We start from the raw sequence: 22,242 nt of genomic DNA on the forward strand, positions 1-22,242 counted from the left end.
CATAAGCATCCCAACCTCAAAATGTCCAAAAATTCAATTATCTTTTCCATCTTAAATGTTGCAATTAGAATTCCCACACTAGAAAACTGGACATCAACTTATCTCCCAATATCCAATTAAGTCCTTCCCATTTTATCTTATTTGTCAAATCCTTTCTCCATTTTTCATCAAAACCAATCCTCACTTGAACTCCCTTTAACAACCAACATCCAAACTTCATAATGGGACCTACAAAGCCATCTGATCACTGCCCACTTTTATATTCAGTAATTGAACCGTAAGACACTGCTGGTACTGTGTACATGCAGTAGGTTGTATCTCATCAATCTTTTTTTATCTGCTCTCTATGCCTAGATAACCTTCTTTTCAATTTCAGGAGCATGTGCCAGCCTCCAATGTCCATCCATGGAAGAAAAAGTAAATCTAAGTACACAGGTTCTATGAGTTTTAAAAATCTAAGAATCAACAAAATGACTCTATCCTGCTGCCCCTAGCAGAGGTTCTCATGTGTTTAAATCCACCATCAGGAGATATTTCTGGTCATAAAGTTTCTCCAATGAGGCTTAGAGGCAGTAGCTACTCATGCTTACTGGACCAAGAGAATAAGCATCCTGGACATTCAGTTTCTTTAAACCATACACTTTTGGTTTCTAATTATTTTCAGTTCTTAAGTACCTGTTCCTCAGCATCCTTTCCAAAAGAGCAGCTGCCCAAATTCTGCTTGATTTAGCATCCTCTGTTGAGTCATCTGGAAGAAGTGACTTGCCGAGATAAGTCTAGGAAAAAAGGGCGAAGAAGCCATGTAGATGACCTATAGTAATGTGATATTACTAGGAGCAGTGAGAACTGCCAGGTCAATCTTATTAAAGGAAATTTTCTGGGTATATGTTACAATAAGTCATTTTTCACTCAGAGCTCACAACTTGTCATCCAAACAGTCAATACCGTACAAGGAAAATGTAATGAAGTCGAGTATCAGGCTTCGGCATTCACAAGGTATTCAGGATTCAACAGACCAATGAATATGAAAATGGATTTTATAAAAACTCGGGTTCCACACATCAATTTTTATGAGCTCCCCAAAGAGCTCAAAGGAGAGGAAACTTACTATTATACCTATACTAATTAAGACACGTTTAATACATGTGAAACTGAACTAAAGTATGGCTCAACTATTATCGCATATGCCTAATGTCTTCTCCCTCTATTAAGATGCATAACATGGGAGGCCTGGATGGCTCAGTTTGTTAAGTGTCTGCCTTCGGCTCAGGTCATGATCCCAGGGTCCTGGGTTCAAGTCCCACGTCAGGCTCCTTACGCTCAGCAAGGAGCCTCCCTCTGCCTGCCTAACAAATAAATAAAATCTTTAAAAAAAAAAAAAAGTATAATGTGCCTCCCCATACTCCTAGAATTTCTTCTGCTTTTTTCTCTCACTATATTTTCCACACTATCTTTTAACTTATCTGTTCTATGTTCTTCCTCTAGACTGGGACCATCTTGGGGTTTTGGCCATGTCTTTTTCATCCTTGCATCTCTAATCTAACATGTAACAGTGCCTAACCTTCATTAGCGATTTTAAATAAGAGTCTACCAACTGACTGACTAATCAAGTCTTCTTTTTACTTGATTAAACCATCAAAAATTCTAAAGCAATGCTATTCAAAGAGGCTAGCCCATAAACTGTTGGTTTATAATGAGATAAGGAGTTTTAAGCAGAATGTATAAAAGAATGGCTCCCTTTTTTGAGAAAGTCTTGCTATGAAAAAATGTCTAAACTAAACAGTGCTGCTTTAGTGATAACAGCTGATTTATAGTCTTGCCTCACTTTGATCCAAACACTTGAGAGTTAGAAAAAGACATTTTCATAAAAAAAAGTAAGATGCGGAGGAATGGATGGTTAAAATTAACTTTAGGGTCTTCATCCATCTTTATGAGCATATATATATTTACACATCCCCAAGAAGATTTAAAATAAAGGCATCTATTCACTGGTTAAAAAAATAAAGACACAGGGCACTTAAAAAGTTTTTTTTAAAAGCCAAGACACATTTAAAAAAAACCTAATAAATTTTTAATTAGAATTTTTCCTTTTTTTTTAACAGGACAAGTAACAGATTACATCAAACTTCAGAACTTCTCAAATATCTAGTTATTATACACATTCCCATCTGTCTTGCAGGGAGGGATCTTGGTCGGCTTAACAGTTTCAGGTAAAATAAGCTGCATAATAGTATATATTACAATAATAAATGTACAATGTTTACATAAAATATGTTTTAGAAGCAAAGAAAAAAAAAGATGCATCTGCATCAAAAGGCGACCTTTTAAAATGCCACAACTATTTTTTACATTCACTCTTGCAACAGGTCACAAGATGGGGGTCACTAAGCTCAGATAAATCACTATGATGCACATAAAATACAGATAGATTGGTTATATTATATATTATATATATATTTATATTTTCACACTTTAGCATCTGAAACATAAACTGAGAATTTAAAATTTATTCTCTTCAGATAACAAATCATTTTTTATTCTTCATAAACATGGTGCCCACAAAAGCACACAGGTAAGGCACAATAGGGTTTTCTGTTACAGAACAGTGTGCATCATGTTTACTTAACCAGAAAACGTGCATTATCTGTGCAAGTTCATGCTGCAAACCCAACACATATACAATTAAACAAAAAGGAAACTGAGCTTTAAACAAAATCAAAATTGGTACAATTCCAGCTGTTTCACATATTCATTTGGACTGACAAGGATATATCAACAGGTTACTTAAAAAAAAAAAAAAAGCCAATTGTTACATTACAAGTAAACTCTGCTCAGCATCTATTTTAATCTGAAATCATAAACAGTAATAAAGCAACTTTACTGAAACAAGGTAAATACCGAGGCACAAAGCGACGGTCACTCGTGCATTTACTATATTGCAAGCTGTCATGACCCAAAATTTCAAATATAATTTTTCAAATACACATTTTGCTGCAGCAATATGCCCTGCTTTAAGCTTGACATACAACAGGGGAGCTGACATTTCATTAAATTATAAATAGATTGGGAAAGTGACTTAATCCCAATAGTACTATGTCATAGTCCTAGTATTTATAATAAATACAGCTTTTCACAAAATACTTTTCCAATATCTGCCAATTGCATCTTTATTGCTCACATAAATTTGAATCCATTACAACTGAGATCGGAACTTTCACACAAAATCATACTCAGACATTTTTATATAAAACTTATAAAAGATACTTTAAACTTGTATCTAATACTTCCAGGTGTTTGGCTGTTTGATCTATGTGATAGTACAGCCATAGGTATATATGTGTGTGTATATATACACATATACACATACATATATATACACATACACACATATATACATATACATATATACACATTAGATTATGAATAAAATAGGAAGCTTATTTTACTGCTTTAATGCAGACATCCTCACAAAACAAGACTACTTTCGCCACCATCAGCATTTATACATATATACAAAAGCCAGGTTAAGTACATGTACACCCACCTATGCTTATATATAACCGCTAAACCCAAATTAGTTTTCCTGTATTCCAGCTGTAACAAATGAATCTCTTACAAGCAATAGAAACCTAAGGTTAAACTGGGAAATTAACAGTTTTACCACATTAGCCTGGTAAGGAACTATGCAGGTGACTGTATACAAAAATTCACAACATTAGTTCACAGGAGATTATGGAAATACAAGAAGCCTCTTCACCATGCTTTTGTGTGGTTATCCAAACACTCTGTGGTGCAAAAACACAATCACCACATCTGAAAATGCTTAATAAAGTCAATGTTCCTCATGCAAAACTTAAATGCATCGGCTTAACTGAGCTCCAAAAACTGAATGAAACAATTGTTCTGACCACTCAGCACTGCTGCCTCACTGCTAAGTCCCTTTGGAACCTTAAGATTTCTGGAACATTCAAACAGAGCTGTATTCAATAAAAATATTACATACAAAAAGCATTTAAAAGGAAGACAGGAAGCCAAACAGGAATTTTCCTATTGTAAATACCAGTCCTAGGAGTGGAAGAAAGTCTTTTCAGGAACCTCCTTGAGAATTGGCTAGGCCAGTCCGAAGACGAAGATGAGACATAGAGTTCATATGTTTATTTGATGGCTTCAAGGGAGTATTGCAAGTAAGAGCTTGGGGAAAGCGATGGTGATATCTATCTAGTCGTAAATATTTTACTGTAACCAATTTCCCTGTTGTAAGATAAAAATAATATTTTAGATCTGTAAAAATGTGCTTAATATTTATAGAAAACAAACTGTGGTAAAAGACGTATGAACACAATATGCAAATAAAGTAATCTTAAATAATTACTCTAAAAATGCTGACCTAATTTTCTTTTAATTTAAAATCTGGTATAGTTTAACAGTAAGCCATAATTTATCTTTTCAAAATGTTCGTAATACTCAAACTTCTTACCATCAAACCAAGAGCCATGCAATGCCTTAAAAGCTTTTCCAGCATATTCTGGAGACAGACATTTAACATATACACAACCCTGTGATATTTAAAAAAAAAAAAAAAAGGAAAGAAAGAAAGAAAAAAAGAGAAAGTTTTAGTTTAATAGCAACAAATCCAAAATGTAGAATTCAACAGTAAAAGTTACTTTACCTCACGTGAATTTTTGTCTACTGCAATATGAACAATGCCATCATTATCACTGCATTTTTCTAAAATTGCTTCTTGAATTGCCAAATGCCACTGATCCCCTATTTCCCTAAAAATTAATGAAAACAAAAATCAACAACCATACTCCTAACTCAATAAAGTCTTGTCTCTTATAACATATATATCCTACCAGAATGGGAATAGTTTCAAAATCGCATATTGTTAAAACTAGTAAGTAGTTAAGTAAATGCTTGTTATTAACAGTAGATAGATTTAAAAAAAAAAAATTAGTTATTCACAGTCCCAGACTTTCTCTCACTTTCCAATGTAAGAAAGCACAGAACTGAGGCAGTGAAGGATTGGCCCATCACAGCAGAATAACTGTGCGGTCATTTTTATATCTGAAATCTTATGTACCTATTGTCATTTCTTTTCTTCCTAGCAAGTGTTAATACTTTAATGAGTTGTAGTGAACTCATAAAAATTGAGTATTGTTGGGGCACCTGGGTGGCTCAGTCAGTTAAGCATCTGCCTTCAGCTCAGGTCATGATTTCAGGGTCCTGGGATCCAGCCCCCACATCAGAATCCTTGCTCAGAGGGGAGCCTGCTTCTCCCTCTCCCTCACCCCCTGCATTGTGCGCATGGGCCCCTCCCCTACTCTTTCTCCCAAATAAAGTCTTTTTTTTTTAACTGAGTATTTTTTCTTTTATTTGAGAAAAAGAATGAGAGCACGCATGAGCAGAAGGAGAGGGAGAAGGAGACTCCCCACTGAACCGGGAGCCCGATTCAGGGCTCGATCCTAGGACTCTGGGATCATGAGCTGAGCCCAAAACAGACACTTAACTGACTGAGCCATCCAGCTGCCCCACATATTACCTCTTTTTGTTAATATTTTCAAATTCCTAAACTTTAGGAAAATTCCTAGTAAATGATGTATTCTGAGCTTCTCTTCTTCAAAATAATGGAAGAATAATACAGGACAAACATTCTGCACCAAGAGTCACTTACTATTATGAGTGCCTTAAGATTTCCTACTACAATGGTACATATTTGTCTTACTCATGAGATACAGACGGTGGGATGAAGGAAAAGCGGCTACACTTGAAATCATAAATCTTCATCTCAGGTAACAAAATACTAACCCAGCACTAATTTCCTAATCCCCGAAGTATGAGAGGGCTGTTACTACAGTGCTTCCTCACATTTCCAATTTTGTTGTCACTTATTTGGAATTTCATATCAATTATTTCTTGAAATAAATGAGTTATCAGATGAGACTTATGGGTATTTCATATGTAATACATATAAATCAGTTTTTGTTTTTTTTTTTTTTTTTTTTACAAAACAGAATCTGACCTGTCATATCATTGGACAAATAAGCACTCATCTCTAGGAAGCAAATTCTAAAAATTATTACAGCTTATATATGAAATATTAGAGATTCTAAGGCAATAACTTTTGCCAGTGCTAATCTCTGGGTGCATGTGCTGCTGTAATTATATAGAAAGAAAAGTTTCTCAGATATTGAATGAACAGAAAAGTCTCTCAAATACTGCATGGACAAATAGGACTTAGAGAAGGAAAGTGTGTATGTACATCTTTGCAGAGAATTTTTTACAATTAGAGATTGGAAGTTTAAAGATAGCAGGTATTTTTATGTATATTGTCTGAGGCAAAGAATGTTGGCAGAAGAGACTTAAACACTTAATAAAGGGTATTGTTTATCACCACGTGTATCATTAATTTGACTCCAGCATTTATCTGCTGTGGGGATTCATAGTACCTACAAAGATTTGTATAAGTTTAACAAATTATTCTACATCTGGGTCTTTTGGCCAAATCTTTGCCTGAAATTTAACAAAGACGAAGAAAAGGAAAACACAACATTTCTGTAGAGATTCAAAAGTAAAAGAGACTGTTCAATTACAGACATAGCATTATAAGAATATTCCAAATATTCCAGATAAAAATTACATATACCTCTGATCATAATACTTACATAACTGGGTCAAACATATTTCGAATCTTTAGACATGGTGTCAAGCTATTTGGCGGTGAATTTCTTCTATCTAAATGAAATGCTACAAAAGACAAATTAGTTTTACTATTTGTCACTGTTCCATTTTGTTGAAAGGTATTCAGTCATTTACTCTTTTCAAAAAATATTCATTGCATGCTTTTACTGGGAGCCAGACCCCTGGAAGTTAAGGTACATCAGAGATACAATCATTGCTCTCACAGAGGCTGCAGTTTAGTGGGTGAGAGAGTTGAGAAACCGTGTCAGAAACAAAACAAAACAAAAAAAAAAAACAAAAACAAAAAAACCAACCCTATAATTATGGTAAATCTTAAGAAAGAATAATACAGGAAGCTGTGAAAGTAACTTAAGGTAGTCTGGAAATATCAGATGAGGAAGCGAAATTTATGCTGGGACCTAAAGAATAAAGAATAAATAAAAATAGGCAGAGTAAAAAGATCTATAAAGGACGTTTCAAGCAAATATATTAGCTTACATACAGCCCCTGAGACAAGAAGGAGCTCAATGTAATCAAGTAAACTAAAGTGTGGTCAACTAAAGTCAACTAAGATAGCCACTGTGGCTAAAGTGAGAACATAAAGATAAACCTTAAGAGAGAGAAGTCAGATTACTGAGGACCATGCAGATTACATTAAAGTGTTTAGACATTACCCTGAGAGCAACAGAAAGTCACTCCAAGCTTTCTTAAGGAGAGTAATAATTTGATGAGATCTGTCTTTTAAAATTATAATTTTTTTAAAAAAGACTGTTAAATAAAGAACTGATTAAACAGAGAAAAAAGTGAATGCAAGGAGACCTAGAAGGTTATTATAGTTGTCTAAGAGAGAGATGATACTAATGTGGATAACATGGGCCAGAAATGCTGATGGAGGGAAGTGGATACAATTGAGGACATATGGAGTAGATCTGTTATGGCTTGTTTAAAGAGTATACATGGGAGGTAAGGAAAAAATTAAGGATAACTCCCAGGTTTATAGTGGAACTAACTGAGAAAGGGTATCATTAATTAGACAGGAATGGCGGGGGAGGTCCGTTTGGTGAGAGAGGATACTAAATTCATGCACATGCTGAATTTGTGGTGCCCATATCTCAGCAGACAACTGTACAGGTGGGTATAAAAATCTGAAAACCAGAAGACTTAATTCAAGATAGCACTTTGGGAGTTATCAACATATCTCTGGTAAATGAAGTCACAGCATGAGATCATCTATAAGTAGAAAGAAGACAGAATGAGAAAAGAGGGTGGCCTTGAGAAACTTCCAACACTTAGAGGTCCAGGAAAAGAAGACAGTCCAGAAAAGAAGACTGGAGAAATGGTCAAGGTAGCAGGAAAACAAGAAGAAAGTGGCATCCCCAAAGCCACAAGAAGCAAGTTTTAAAGTTTTAAACTTTTTTAAAGTTTTAAAGCAAGTTTTAAAGCAACTGTTAACACTGCTACGTAAAATGAGGACAGAAAGGGAACATGTCCACTTGGCTTAGCAATATGGTTGTCTGAGAACTATTTCCTTGGAATGAGAGGGGTGCAAAATAGATTGGAGTCAGCTGAAGAATAAAATGGGAGGTAAAAGTAAAAACAATGAGTAAACTGTTTAATGCTATTTGGCTATAAATAGGTAGAGAGAGACAGAGTGATAGCTAAAGAACAATGTATACTCCAACAGTGTGTCTTTTTTTTTTTTTTAATGTTTTATTTATTTGAGAGAGAGCACAAGCAGGGGTAGCGGGAGAGCGAGAAGCAGACTCCCCATTGAGCAAGGAGCCCAATGCGTGGCTCCATCCCAGGACCCTGGGACCATGACCTGAGCCGAAGGCAGACACTTAACTGACTGAGCCACCCAGGTGCCCCTCTAACAATGTGTGTTCTTAAAGATGAGAAAGACTATACGGCATGTTTAAGTGCTAATGAAAAGATCCAACAGAGGCAGGGATTTAGTACACAGTAAGAGAAGAGACTTGAGAAGAAGAGCCGATGGGATCCAGAAGACTTCAATACCATTCCCTATGGAGGATAGGGCTCAGGTCTTTGTTAAGTGAGAACACCCCTCAAATGCAACAGGAGGTGAGGGTGAGTGTGGATTCTGGCCGTGGATTTACTTGGTGATGGAAATCTGAGGCAGGTAAATCTGATTGCTTCTATTCAGGTCATCAACTGAGAATTAGGAGACAGAAGGGTAAAGGTCTGAAAGGATGGAAAGAAATCTAAAATTATTACTGAGTAAGAAAGTGAAGTGACTGGTAAAATATGATAAGAACATGAAAGTCAGGTAGTACTGAGGGCCTAACTGAGGTTGATTACTTATGACGTACCAGTCTGCAGATCTGTATGATTTTCTACTGCTATGCTCAGCTCCTTGCACACAGACAAAATCCTTTCGTCCTTGGTTAGAATTTGCCAGGCTAAGATGAAGGACAGGTAATGACTTAAGGGTAGCAGCAAGAAAAGGACTGGAGAGAGGCATGGGGTCATGGAAACGAAGATGGACAGGAAAAGAAATAAAGATAGGAGGAAGACTGAAAAACTGGAAAAAGTAGGTACATCGAAGAACTGGAGAGTCTGGGAATTCCTAATAAAATATATATATATATATATATATAAAGCAGGAAAGTTTGAAAGATGAGTTAATGGCTCAGAGTGTACTAATGGATTAAACAGGTGACAGGGATTAAGGTGGGCGCTTGTGATGAGCACCAGGTATTGTATGTAAGTGATGAATCACTACTACACCTAAAAGTAGTATTATACCGTATGTTAACTAACTGGAATTTAAATAAAGACTTGAAAGAGGAAGAAAAGAAAAAGACTTGAATGTATCAATTAAAGATTTCAGAAGTATCTTAAAAAATGTCTGGGATGTGAGTGTCCTAACAGTGCCTGATATGGGGTGGGGCAATGGCCACTAGACATGAAAAATCTTTGCCAAACCCTACATCAAGAAGTCTGTGAACCTTATGGGGGGGTGCCTGGGTGGCTCAGTGGGTTAAAGCCTCTGCCTTCAGATCAGGTCATAATCTCAGGGTGCTGGGATGGAGCCCCATATCAGGCTCTCTGCTCAGCAGGGAGCCTGCTTCCCCCTCTCTCTCTCTCACCTGCCTAGACTCTGTGTACTTGTGATCTCTGTCTCTGTCAAATAAATAAATAAAATCTTTAAAAAAATTTTTAATAATAAAAAAAAGAAGTCTGTGAACCTCTAGTATCACCCAGACGTCCCTGGCAGTGTACAGCTCGTGTTTTTGGATAACCTTTTAGTTGCAGGCAATCTGAGTTCCTTAAAATTCCAATATTGGCCTGGGCCAGCAGGGAATGAACCAGAGAAAATGGAAGCACTAATACCATGTTATCCTAGCCTAGACCCAAGGACCTAGGAGAAGTTATTCCTGGCCAATTCTAATCACAACGTAGTTGTGAAGATCAAACCGATTTTTAGGATATATACTTTGTCTCCCCAACCAAACTGCAATCACCTCCTGGTACAAGCAAAGAGACAGTGATTTCAAATACCTCAAGAAGTATGTTTAGATCCTTCAAATGAATGCTGTTTATTCTGAAGACTACCTGTGTCAGAAACAAATAATTCTCCCCAGCAGGTATGGTTTGATTTTTAACTGGTGCTTTAAAATGCCATTAGAGATACTAAAGCTATGCAAGAATGCAATTTATACTTAACTACCCTTTAGAAAATGAACTTAAAATTCACTAAGGTTATTTAACAATTATTTGGAAAAAATACTATTAAATGACAACAGCTTGTAGTGGGAGTGAATACAAAAGACTACTATAATTACCAATCCTCCAGCCATGTATCTTTTAATTAAAGCACTATTTATAAGAGGATAAACATTAAGCCTCTTAATAAGTTAAACTATCTTTTTACATAAACAACTGCCCCAACCCCCCCCCTATAGTCCTATTTTCAGCACAACATTTGTGTCCAGATACATTTAAACGAAAGAAAAACTAATTTATGTATTAATATTTTTTATAAGCAAAGTCAATTAATTATATTTAGGTAGACTATACATTTAATGGCATAAAATGTAAGTAATAGATTAGAGCTATATGTTCTTAATGAGGCAATTTAGATAATTATCATCAAGAAAAATTCCACCAACTTCTCTTTATTCAGTTCCTGTAACAAATTCTTTTATGAACAAATTCTTAGGAGAACTCAAATCCCTTTTGCTAGAAGTCTACAGACTTTTACCATTCTAACGCTCCAAAAACTTGAATTGGTATACTTCAAGCAAATGGCTACTAGGTTCTATCTACCTCAGGATTTTCGGTTTTCAGGATAACATAATCTCAGCCAGTATATTTTTTTTCAATTTACTAAAAACAGGCATCTTCTTTTACCCTCAATTCCCTTCTAGATTCAGTAACTAATTCACTGCAACATTTTTAAAATCAAAGACTGTCAAGAAAAGGGAGATTGATTTTAAAATTCTTCACATTGTACATTTAGAAGTATTCAAATTAAGATAGCTCAGTACTTGGCATATAGTTTGTAAACATTTACTATACTGGAACTTTGATGAAACAAAGTAGCAGGACATTTCAGAGCTATCAATTTATGTTGAGTTTTACAACTATTATAACTGACCTAAAATTGTCTTATATCATACTTACAGTCTTTTCCTATCTAGAGAAAATGATAAAATGAAAATAATAATCCGAGGTTTTAAATTCTATATACAGAACATCCAATTTCACACACTTAAGAGTCTGTCATCCCCCCTACTAATTTACACTTGATCTTACTTAGCCAAAAGGCCGAGAAGCGATCCCCCCTACTAATTTATAAGAACAACTTGGATTACCTAGGTCAAGAAGTTGTCTTTAGATTCATCTTGAAAACCTCACATTTTAAAAATAAGACAACTACAATGATTAAAAAAAAATGTATATGAACAAAATAATGACCTTTTCTAGAACTTCACAGGCATATATGAGCACTAACTGCTAGCTATATGAAGAAATTAAGCTGAGAATACAGAACATTTCAATCAGGCAACTAAGGTAATCAGATCTCATTGGCTTTGCATTCTTTTTTCGCTTCAAAGGACCCTTCTGCAGACTCCGTTTTAAAACAAGAAGTTTAATGTTTAGTGTCACCCTTGGCATCATTAAAGCATCATTTTTATGCCATGATTACTGAAGACTATTATTATTCAAGCTCTTTGAAAGTAAAAATCAGAGAAGAAAGGGAGTGGATTTTATTTTTTCGCAATTTCAAAACAATTTTCTTAATTTTCTCATAAATACTGTGCTTAGCAAACATTGAGAAATATACTTTTATCCAACAAGATTTAAAGAAACTCAACCGACTACTAGTTCTGAAATGCACATTAAACTAACTGCAAGATTTAATTTTGCAACTAACCATCCAAGAGATTCAAGTGAGGTAACAGTTACTACTAGTAGAGGTTTGGGAACCTAAAGCAACCAATCACCAAGCCCTCCTATATACTTACATATACCTGTTTTTGCAACCATCCAAGCACTGAGAAAAATATGGACAGACAGCCACTTAAGCTACTTGGAACAAGGAATACGCAAGTGGTTGGTCTTAATGAAAAAGAGGCAGGCAAGCAAAAATTGGAAAAAAGAGCAGTTAAAAAGTTATGTTCCACTTTTATATGTTTCATATATATGTAAAACATAAATTATGTCTTATCTGCATAAAAATTAGGGGGAAAGAATGCTGCTAGATCTACAATACTAAGTTGCTTTAAGTGAAAAAGGAAAAAAAAGTAATGTGTATATAGTGTTCTGTTATGGTAAAGACAAACCATTATGTCCATATTTGCCTGGAGAAAAGTGGAAGGATATGTAAGAAACTAACATTAATTCCTTCTATGGGATGGAACTGCAAAGGGAGCTTTGTCTTCATATGTTTCAACAGTACTATTTTACATTAAACATGTAAGACTTACACAGTTGAAAAAAAATTAGAAAAACACCATGTTTATTTTTGTTGTTATTGTTTAAAAATACATACCTTGACCTTGCCATACTTTAGAAGGTATTACTAATATTTTGTCACAGGAGGCAGAAGGCTGGATCCACCGCCAAACTAGAAAATCCGTACCACCTATTCTTCGTGTCTCTGTGCGAACTCTAGACTCATTAGCAGCAAGGAAGTCAACAGCTCTATCCCAGACTTTCTTCATTTTTTTCCTAGCATGTGACAAAATGACAAATTTGCTATCATCTTGGCTTGTCATCTTTTTCAAGTATTAGTAAGTGAAGGCAATGGCTATTATTAATTCTGGTTCTCCTTGTCACTGCCTATGAGGTTTTTTTCAAAGAAGATTTAGATGCCTAAACCTCACTTCAGATTTCATTCTCTAGAGGTGGGGCACAAGCATCAGTAATCTTCCCCCACAAACTTCACCACTGATTCTGGGGTGTTGCTAGGGTGAAGAATGCTGTGGGAGGATATGGAATCATCTTTCATTTTCAAGAAGTTATTATTTAGTCCTTTTAATTAAAAAGCTTCATTAACAACAAAATATTTAAGGCATTATTTGTAAAACATCACTGGCTATTGTCTGTCTCTGTTTCTTTATTAAGATGAAATTAAAGGAAATAAGGTGAACATTGGTAAGAATAAAAAATGTATAAAAGTGATCATGATTTAGGAATCCAGTTGTTTATTATGCCACTCAAAATCAGGAGGAGAACAGAAGGGAATTTAGAAAGAAAGGAGAGTTTAAAGTACAAAAAGTAAAGCCTGTACAATAAAACAGGTCTACTTGAGAAGGGCCACAACTCTCAATATAATCTTTATAACTTCAGAAGATGCCAAATTCTGATCTACTTCAACTCACGATACTCTGAACATACTTGTCATGAGGTTGTATTAAGGAATCTTGTACATGTGGAATAGGCATGTAAGGTTGTAAGTCTTTATTTTCCTGGCAAGCTTCATTATGACTTCGTAAGACATCTAAAAATATAACACATTTACAAATGAATCAATCACTGGACATCATACTGTAATTTATCACATAACTACTATTCAAGAAATGGTTTGGATTTTTACAAATACTTATACCTATAATCTTCACCACCATATCATACATCTGCCTTGTTTCCTCTTCTTCTTTTGTCCAGCGGTATTTCATATAACGCAGAACGACACAAACCATCACCACACCTGCAATATTTATATATTTTGTGTTTTAAAAATTGTGTTCAGTGACATTCAGTATTATTCATTGCAATCTAAAGTTATCATTATACTTGTTAAATCTGATATGAACAAAACAAAGCAAAAAAGGAGAACTTATGACAGTTTGCACAGTGATTATTTTAACTGCCATAAGGGATAATGGAATAAGACTTCAAAACAGTGGGTTGAATTACCTACATAATCACAACTACATTTAGTATTTAATGGCTTTAGTATTAAACATTAAGTATTTTAAATTTAGTATTAAATATTTAGTATTAAACATTTTCCAGAGTTTCACTTAATCACTCTAGAAAAACCATTTCATGATGTTGACAACTGAACATTTAAATTCTATTATTTTTTTAAAAACAATATAACTATGTTTCACAAACATTTTGCTTTGCCACATTAAACCATACGAAAAGTAAGTTTCCTAAGACTGTAAACATACTACACTTTAGGAAAATTATTTTTAAAGGACTGGAACAAAGAAAAAAAAAATGATTATCTCCTAAATTCCTATAGTCAAGTCACATAAAATCCAGGTATCCAAATGAAAATTTTAATGCAGGTAAGTGGTATTTTTTAAATTAAAATAATTTTAATGAACTTAATTTATATTTTATTATTAAAACAATAAGCTTAATTTTTCTATTTCCCTGTTCTATTTCCAAGGCATCAATATGACAAAGTTTTATTCCATTTCCCTTTATACTACTGTTTTCTAAGCCCTTAGATTAATAATGACATTATAAAAAAAAAAAAAGACAACTTCAATATTATTCTACCTTAGGGAAGATTTCTGGATGTGATTTATAATGGCAGCTATCACAGAAGTAAATTCTTAACCCTGGTATTTGGTAAAAAACAGATAAGAAAATTCTAGACTATCATGTGTCTTCTTTCTCATTCCAACAACTTACCCAAGCATAACAACAATAACCTGTGGGTGACAGTAATAAAAGCACGTCGAAAACGACACCAGAAAGACATCTGCGGTCTTGTGGACTGTAAAAACTGCACATGGGATATATTTGTCAGTTGTTCCTCAGGGCCATAACCAACGCACCTAGTTAAAAAATAATTAAGGAGACTTTAAAGTCAAACTTCTTATATTATAAAATGGTCAAAGTGGAAATTAAATCCTTTACCTTATTCCAACATCTTTTCCGTTTTCTAAAATCCACTTCAAGGAAATATTAAATATATCTTCATATTCAGGGCCTAAATCCTAATAAGAAAAATGGAGAAAAGAACTAACTATTCTTAATTCACATTCATTTGACTCTATCTGTAAGTTATACCATAAATACTATACTTTTATCTTTATATAACTCTTGAAACTATTACATAACAAAAACATATTATTCATTATAGAAAAACAAAAGGAGAAAAAAGTCACAATTTCCCCATCTTTCTAAGATAAGCACAGTTACTACTTTGTTATGTTTTCTTTTTGGTTCTTTTACTTTTACAGATTTGGAGGATTTTTTTAAATATACCTTGTCTTTCAAGCATCACTATGATAAATGTGAATTAGCTCTCTTTTTTTTTTTTATAGAACCGTATTTTTAAATGAACAAATGGCAAACTATTCAGACTTGGCTGTTTCACTGACATTTTCTCAACAAGTGAATTGAAGCAAGCATGTCACCTCAAGAAAAACAGCTGACTTTGTTACCAATCATAACATTCAAGCTTTCAAGTGAAAAGTAAAATTTGGAAAAAGTTGCATCCATTACTATTACTTGACAACTTCACAATACTTGAAAACCTTTGCAATGAGACAGGTGTGATATTAAAGAATTAAAGACATCAATCTTGAAATGTGTCAACATTGGGAAGATCTACATAAATAGCAAGCCAGTATTTTCCAAATGAACATGCATGAGTTATAAAATCTTGCATAGGTAAAAGACCTATTCTACATGTAAAACAAAGGACTTTAGCGACAGAATGTACACAAATCACTGATATGGTTTCAAATTGTACACTGCAACCAATCTTGAAGAAACTACCTCTCAGAGTTCTGGTACAGTATCGACGAAGAATACCTACAATTATCTGAAGATTATTAAAATACTTTATCCTGTTTTGACGACATATCTGTATAAGGCTAGATTTTCTTGACGTACTTCAACCAAAACATCACAACAGATTGGATACAGAAGTAGATATGAAAATCCAGTTGTTTTTTATTAACCTACATATTAAAGATTAAAAAAGATATGCACAAATGCGAAACAATGCCATTTCTCACTAAAGGTTTTTATTTTGAAAAAGTTATTTTTCACAAAATACATTGTTTATGTTAACATGTAATAAGTTCATTATTCTTACTTTAAACAAATAAGTAAATTTAAAATTTGATTAAATTTCTAGTAAGGTAAATATATATCTAAATTTATCTATCTATCTCCCACAAACAAAGGCCATTCACAGTCCTCAGGACTGCTAAAGGGTCTTGAAACCATAAAGTTTAAGAACTACTATACATAGGTAGATGATGTATTTTTTAATCAAAAATACTAAAAATAAAAGTGGTATCCCATTTTATATATGCTGTTTATTCCACTTGTTTCTATCACAAAATGAAGTACTGTGTCAATGTCAATAAACATCGAACAACCTTTTTTCCAGGAAACTGTGTTTCTAGTTTATGGCTGGTTATTTTATACTTTAATCAACCCCTTACTAATGAATGTTTAGAGTATTACCAATTATTTCAATATATCAAATAATACTGTAATAAATACTCTTAAAAATCTTTCCATTCAACAAATACTTATTGAGGGTCCAATATGTGCCAGGTACTGTTCTAGGACCCAGAGATGTAGCACTAACCAAAACAGTCAAAATTCCGTGTGTTCACAGAGCTTATCTTTTATTCAGTATTATATCTTTATGTACTTTTTTAAGTGCAAAGAATGAATTTCTAAAAGTAGCAGTTAAGACATCATTTTTAAAAACTCCTTTAAGGGGAATCTGGGTGGCTCAGTCAATTAAGCGTCCAAATCTTGATTTCAACTTGGGTCATGATCTCAGGGTTGTGAGATCAAGCCCCATTTTGGGCTCTGCACTGGGAGTGGAGCCTGACTAAGATTCTCTCTCTCTTAAAAAACAAAAACAAAAAAGCCCCACTCCTTTAAAAAAGTAAAAAGAATTTTGTACTAGCTATTGTATTTTATCAAAAGATTAAAGGTTTTCATTTGATCAGTATGATTTACTTCCTAATATGGAACTGGGAAGTTGGTTTTTACTACATCAAATTCAAAAATGTAAAAAGTTTTATGAAGCAAAACTACTATTACTAGGCATCATTACTTATGTGTAACTACCAACCAGGATGTTTAGATGGTAAAGAGAACTACAGGTGACCTGTTATCTTAAAAAGAGAAAAAAAAAAAAAAGTGTGGTCTTTCATCACTATTTATAAATATCAAAAAAACTCATCGCCAATAATAAGGATTTAATAATTGACAAACGGTTTATACATGACATTACTTCAAGGAAATACTATGCATTTAGAAATGATCATGAGAGGGATGCCTGCTTTTGGCTCAGGTCATGATCCCAGGGGCCTGAAATCCAGTCTCCCATCAGTTCCTTATTGAGCAAGGAGCCTGCTTCTCCCTCTGCCTGCCCCAACTTGCACTCACTCTCTCTCTCTGATAAATAAATAAAATCTTTAACCGAAAAAGAAAGAAAGAATGAAAGAAAGAAAGAAAGAAAGAAAGAAAGAAAGAAAGAAAGAAAGAAAGAAAGATCTTGAAAAAGGAAAAAAAAAAAAAAAAAAAGTTTTTATTTCAAAACTTGCTACAAAGCTATAGTAATCAAGACAGTGTGGTACTGGCATAAGGATAAACAAATAAATAAATGGAATAGCACTTAAGAGTCCAGAAATAAGCCCTCACTTTTACTGTCAACTGATTTTCAGCAAGAGTGACAAGATAATTCAATGAGTAAAAAATAGTCTTTTCAATACATGGTGTTGAGACATCACAAATGGATATCCACGTGTAATACAATAGAGCTGGACCCCCATCTCTCATAATATATAGAATTTAATTCAAAACAGACCACTGTCTAAATATAAGAGCAGGTCTCCTGGGTGGCTCAGTTGGTTAAGTGTCTGCTTTGGCTCCTGTCATGATCCCAGGGTCCTAGGATAGAGTCCTGCATCAGGCTCGCTGCTTTTCCCCTCTGTCTGTCTCTCATGAATAAATAAATAAAATCTTAAAAAAAAAAACCCAAAAACAAAAATAAATAAAAAATAAATCTAACAGCAAAAATAATACACTTCTTAGAATAAAACACACAAGGAAGTCAACTTGGATTAGGCAATCCTTTCTTAGACACCAAAACATGAGCAACAGAAGAAAAAATAAGTTGGATGGCATCACATGGGAAGACCTAAGCCCAGGGAAACAGCATTCTAGTAAGAACAGTATGAAGGCCCTAGGTGGAAAGTGGATAGGGAATAGAAAGTACACCAGAGTGGAAGAAGCATGATAGGAGAAATACTTGGAGAAAAGAACATAGGCCACTTCATATAGAGCCTTGAAGGCTATTACAAGAAATTTGGACATTCCTCTAAATGCAATGGGAATCACTGGAGGATTATATTTTAGGGACGGATATGTTCTGTCTGATACATGTTTTTGAAGACAACTTTGATTCCTGTAGGGAAAATGAATTACAGCTGGGCAGGGAACAAGGAGACCAGCTTGGGCTTTCACAGCAATCAAGGCAAGACATAATGATGGTGTCAAGACAATGGATAGATTGGATATCAGATAGATAGATAGATAGACAGATAGGGATGTGGAAGAGCTGAAAGGACTTATTAACTAACTGAACGTAGGAATTGAAAAGAGAGTAAGAATAACTTCTAGATTTTTGGCTTCAGCAACTAATATTTGTTGTATAATTTACTCAGAAAAGACTAGAAAAAGAATGGGTTTGGAGGCAAAGCAGCATGAAAATCAGACCTTTGTTTTGGTATACAAAATTTGAAAATCTTTTAGTCATCCAAATGGAGATCTCAAATAGCAAGGTGAACATACACATCTGGACCTAGGGTAGGAGCCAAGCTTGAGACAGAAATTTGAGAGTCATTCATCAGGCCTGGGTAAGATCATCCAGAGAAAACATCTAGACAGAGGATAGCAGAGGAGCTCAGACTAAGGCCCAGGGCACTCCAATATTAAGAGTGAGCAAAGGAGGAAGACCTGGCAGAAGAAACTGAAAAGGAGTAACAAATGCAGGAGGAAAGATGGGATTGTGGTGTGTTAAAGAATAACTCAGATATTTAGTTACTTACATGGAAATTTAGTCACATGAGGTAGACAATGAAAAACCTATCAAAGAAAAAAGACCAAAAAAGAAAAAAAAAAGCAGGGGTGCCTGGTTGGCTCAGTCAGTTAAGTGTTTGCCTTCAGCTCAGGTTTTGATTTCAGGGTCCTGGGATTGAGTCCCACATCAGGCTCTCTGCTCAGTGGAGAGTCTGCTTCGCCTTCTGCCTGCCACTCCCCCTGCTTGTGTTTTCTGTCAAATAAATAAGTAAAATCTTAAAAAAAAGGGGGGGGGGTACCCACCAGCACCATAGGAAAGAGGTGAGAAAACTGAGAAAACAAAGTACAATGTAGCAACAGTTAAGTCTTGTTTATATAGCTTCTTGGTAAATTGATTAGATGGCAGCCAGCAAAAAGGCTGAGCAGAATGTCCTTAAGCAGGCTAACTGATCATCAAAGAAAATAGTTTCAGGTTAAGGATTTGCCAAAGTCTTGAGAGTTTAGCCATGGATATACGCAACAGGCTTTCTTTGTGTATTTTTTAGAGTCTAACATGTTAGGCCAGGTGCAAACGATTCCTCATCGGAATTTTTCAAGTATCACAGAAAATAAAAGAGAAAGAAAATATCTCAAGAATATGGAAGCCAAAAATCATAATCAGGAGATCCAAATTAATCTTACACAGGGTACCTTTATACCAGTGGTTCTCAAACTTGAATGTGTATCAGGATCACCTGGAGGATTTGCAAAAACAGATTAGTAGGCCCCCAACTCCAAAGTCCCTGATACAGTAAGTCTAGGTGGGGTCCAATAATTTGTTTGGAGTAACAAGTTACCATTTGATACTGATGCTGCTGACTAGAGAACCACATGTTTTAAGTATCACTGACCTAGAGAAACTTGAATGTGTACAGCCGGAAACATGTTCAAGAATGAATGAATATTCATAGCTACCTTATTTATAACAGTAAAAAACTAAGAACGGTCTCAATGTTCATAGATACTTGAATAGATAAATTGTGGTATATTTTATGAAGAATACTATACAGCCATGACAATGAATGGAAGCGACCTGCATCTCTACAGATGAATCTCAATAACAATGCTGAACAAAAAAGGTCACTGAAGTATACATTTGATTCTACTCAGAGGTCAAAGGCAGTAACAAACAATACAATATTTAGAGACACATACACATGTGGTAAAATTGTAATGCAAAATAAAGAACTATTAACACACAATTCAGAATAATGGTTATCTGGGAGTAGGGAATGAGAGAGAAACCATCAGGTAAAGGCAGAGAAGTGCTCCAAAGTCAATATTCTGTACCTTAAGATGATGGTACACTTTAAAATGTAAGTAAGATATTTCAACATATTCTTATATGTGTGAGTTATTTCATGACAACAAAAAAAACTAAGTAAAAAAAGACGCAATAATCAGCAACGTCTGAGGGTGCTAAGAGCTTAAGAAAGATGAAGCTATAGAAATGACTCCTGAATTTGGCCAAAGGAAGTTTTGTGGTGCTGCAGAGGAGCAATTTCAGAGGAATGATGAGTACAGAAACCAAACTAGAGCAGACTGAAAACACTGTAATACAAGACATAAACTAGAAAAACAGTAAGAGAAGTGCAAATCAAATATTTCAGAAATGCACATGGAAGAAATTACTTTCAGCCAGAAATAATCAACAACACTTCCTGGAGGCAACACATGAGTAACGTTTTAGAGGATGGGCAAGACTTGGGTATACAGAAACAGGAAATGGAAGATGTTTCAAGGAACAATATGAATAGTGCCATTAAAAGCATAATCAAGCAAGAATTAGATATGTCCGTGAAAGTCAAGCAGTGCAGTTCAGCTGGAACACAGAGGCAAAGTAAGTGGGATTCAGCTGGAAAGGTACTGGTCTAGACCTGCACTGTCACCATGGTTGACACCGGCTACACTTGGATTCTGAGCATTCAAAATATGGCTGCTATAACTGAAGAATTAAAGTTTTAAAGTGAATTAATGTACTTAAAAATTGATACCTGATTCAGCTATAGGAAAACTTCTATATATGTTTGGAAGAACTTGGATATGTGAATCTAATTTTTCCAATAGTAGAGGTTAAAAAATCGAAATATAGATCAAGTATTTTCAGTGAAAATGTAGCATCTGAATTGAGACGGCCTGTTAATAAGGTGACCAACCATGTAAGTTTTAGCACTGTAAGTCACACAAGCTGTAAGTGTAATATATATTTTAGATTTTAAAGCATATAAAATAACTCATTAATAAAATTTTTAATTACATGCTGAGATAATATCCTGAATATATAAGGTTAAATAAAATGTATTAAAGTTAACTTCACCAGTTTTTTACTTTTTAATGTGACCATCATAAAATTTTAATGACACATGGCATTATATTTGTACTGGACAAGCACTGGTCTAAATAAAAGCAGGCCTTGAATACCAACTCAAACTTGGCTATTATTCAGTAGGAAATTAAAAGCCACTAAAATCTTCACATCAGTAGGGGGATTTTTTTGGTTGTTTTTGGTTTTTTGTTTTCGGTAAAAGGAAGTATTGCAACTTTTTGGAAATACAAAAGTAACACTGCCCATTAGGAGTTAAAATTTTAAATTAATTCATCAGATCAAAGCAGAAATGAAGTCGCCAAGAAATGGTTCCAGGCCTGGAAGACCTGACTAGTTTATGAAGGCTGTATAATACATAGCTTCAAGCAAGTTTCTAGTCTTGGGTATATGGCAAACCACTTATGAACAGTTGTTTAAAACCAACTTTTGTATTTGTTCTTTCTTTTGACAATCACAGGTTTGTAGATCTACTCAACATCTCATTTCCCTACAAACCAGGAAAATTTCTAATCAATATCAGAGAATCATAGATAATGTCAGAATATTATGTAAGTTAACAGTTCTGGTTTTTGGAAAGGAGAATTCTTAAACAGCTCCATCTTGCCCTTCCTCCAAAAATGTTCTACATTAGAAAAGTCAGAGGATTATTTTTAATTAACTGCTACAATTCCGAGAAATCTTACTTAGCACCCCGATTGACCTCT

At 34.5% G+C, this 22,242-nt stretch overlaps 1 protein-coding gene across 1 annotated transcript; it reads right to left on the reverse strand.

Moving 5' to 3' along the window:
- Positions 1-2,066: 2,066 nt before the first annotated feature.
- LOC111142011 (inner nuclear membrane protein Man1-like) lies at positions 2,067-15,983 on the reverse strand. The gene is made up of 10 exons (XM_022494933.1): positions 15,963-15,983; positions 15,031-15,110; positions 14,803-14,948; positions 13,760-13,861; positions 13,549-13,651; positions 12,701-12,879; positions 6,666-6,747; positions 4,670-4,775; positions 4,478-4,556; positions 2,067-4,251 (listed from the first exon to the last, which is right to left on the reverse strand). The coding sequence occupies exons 1-10, from the start codon at positions 15,981-15,983 to the stop codon at positions 4,088-4,090; spliced, it is 1,062 nt and encodes a 353-aa protein (XP_022350641.1). The 3' UTR covers positions 2,067-4,087.
- Positions 15,984-22,242: the final 6,259 nt, after the last annotated feature.

The sequence above is a fragment of the Enhydra lutris genome, unplaced genomic scaffold (assembly GCF_002288905.1).
Source record: "Enhydra lutris kenyoni isolate GAN:26980312 unplaced genomic scaffold, ASM228890v2 scaffoldscaffold7, whole genome shotgun sequence".
Lineage (NCBI taxonomy): Eukaryota > Metazoa > Chordata > Mammalia > Carnivora > Mustelidae > Enhydra > Enhydra lutris.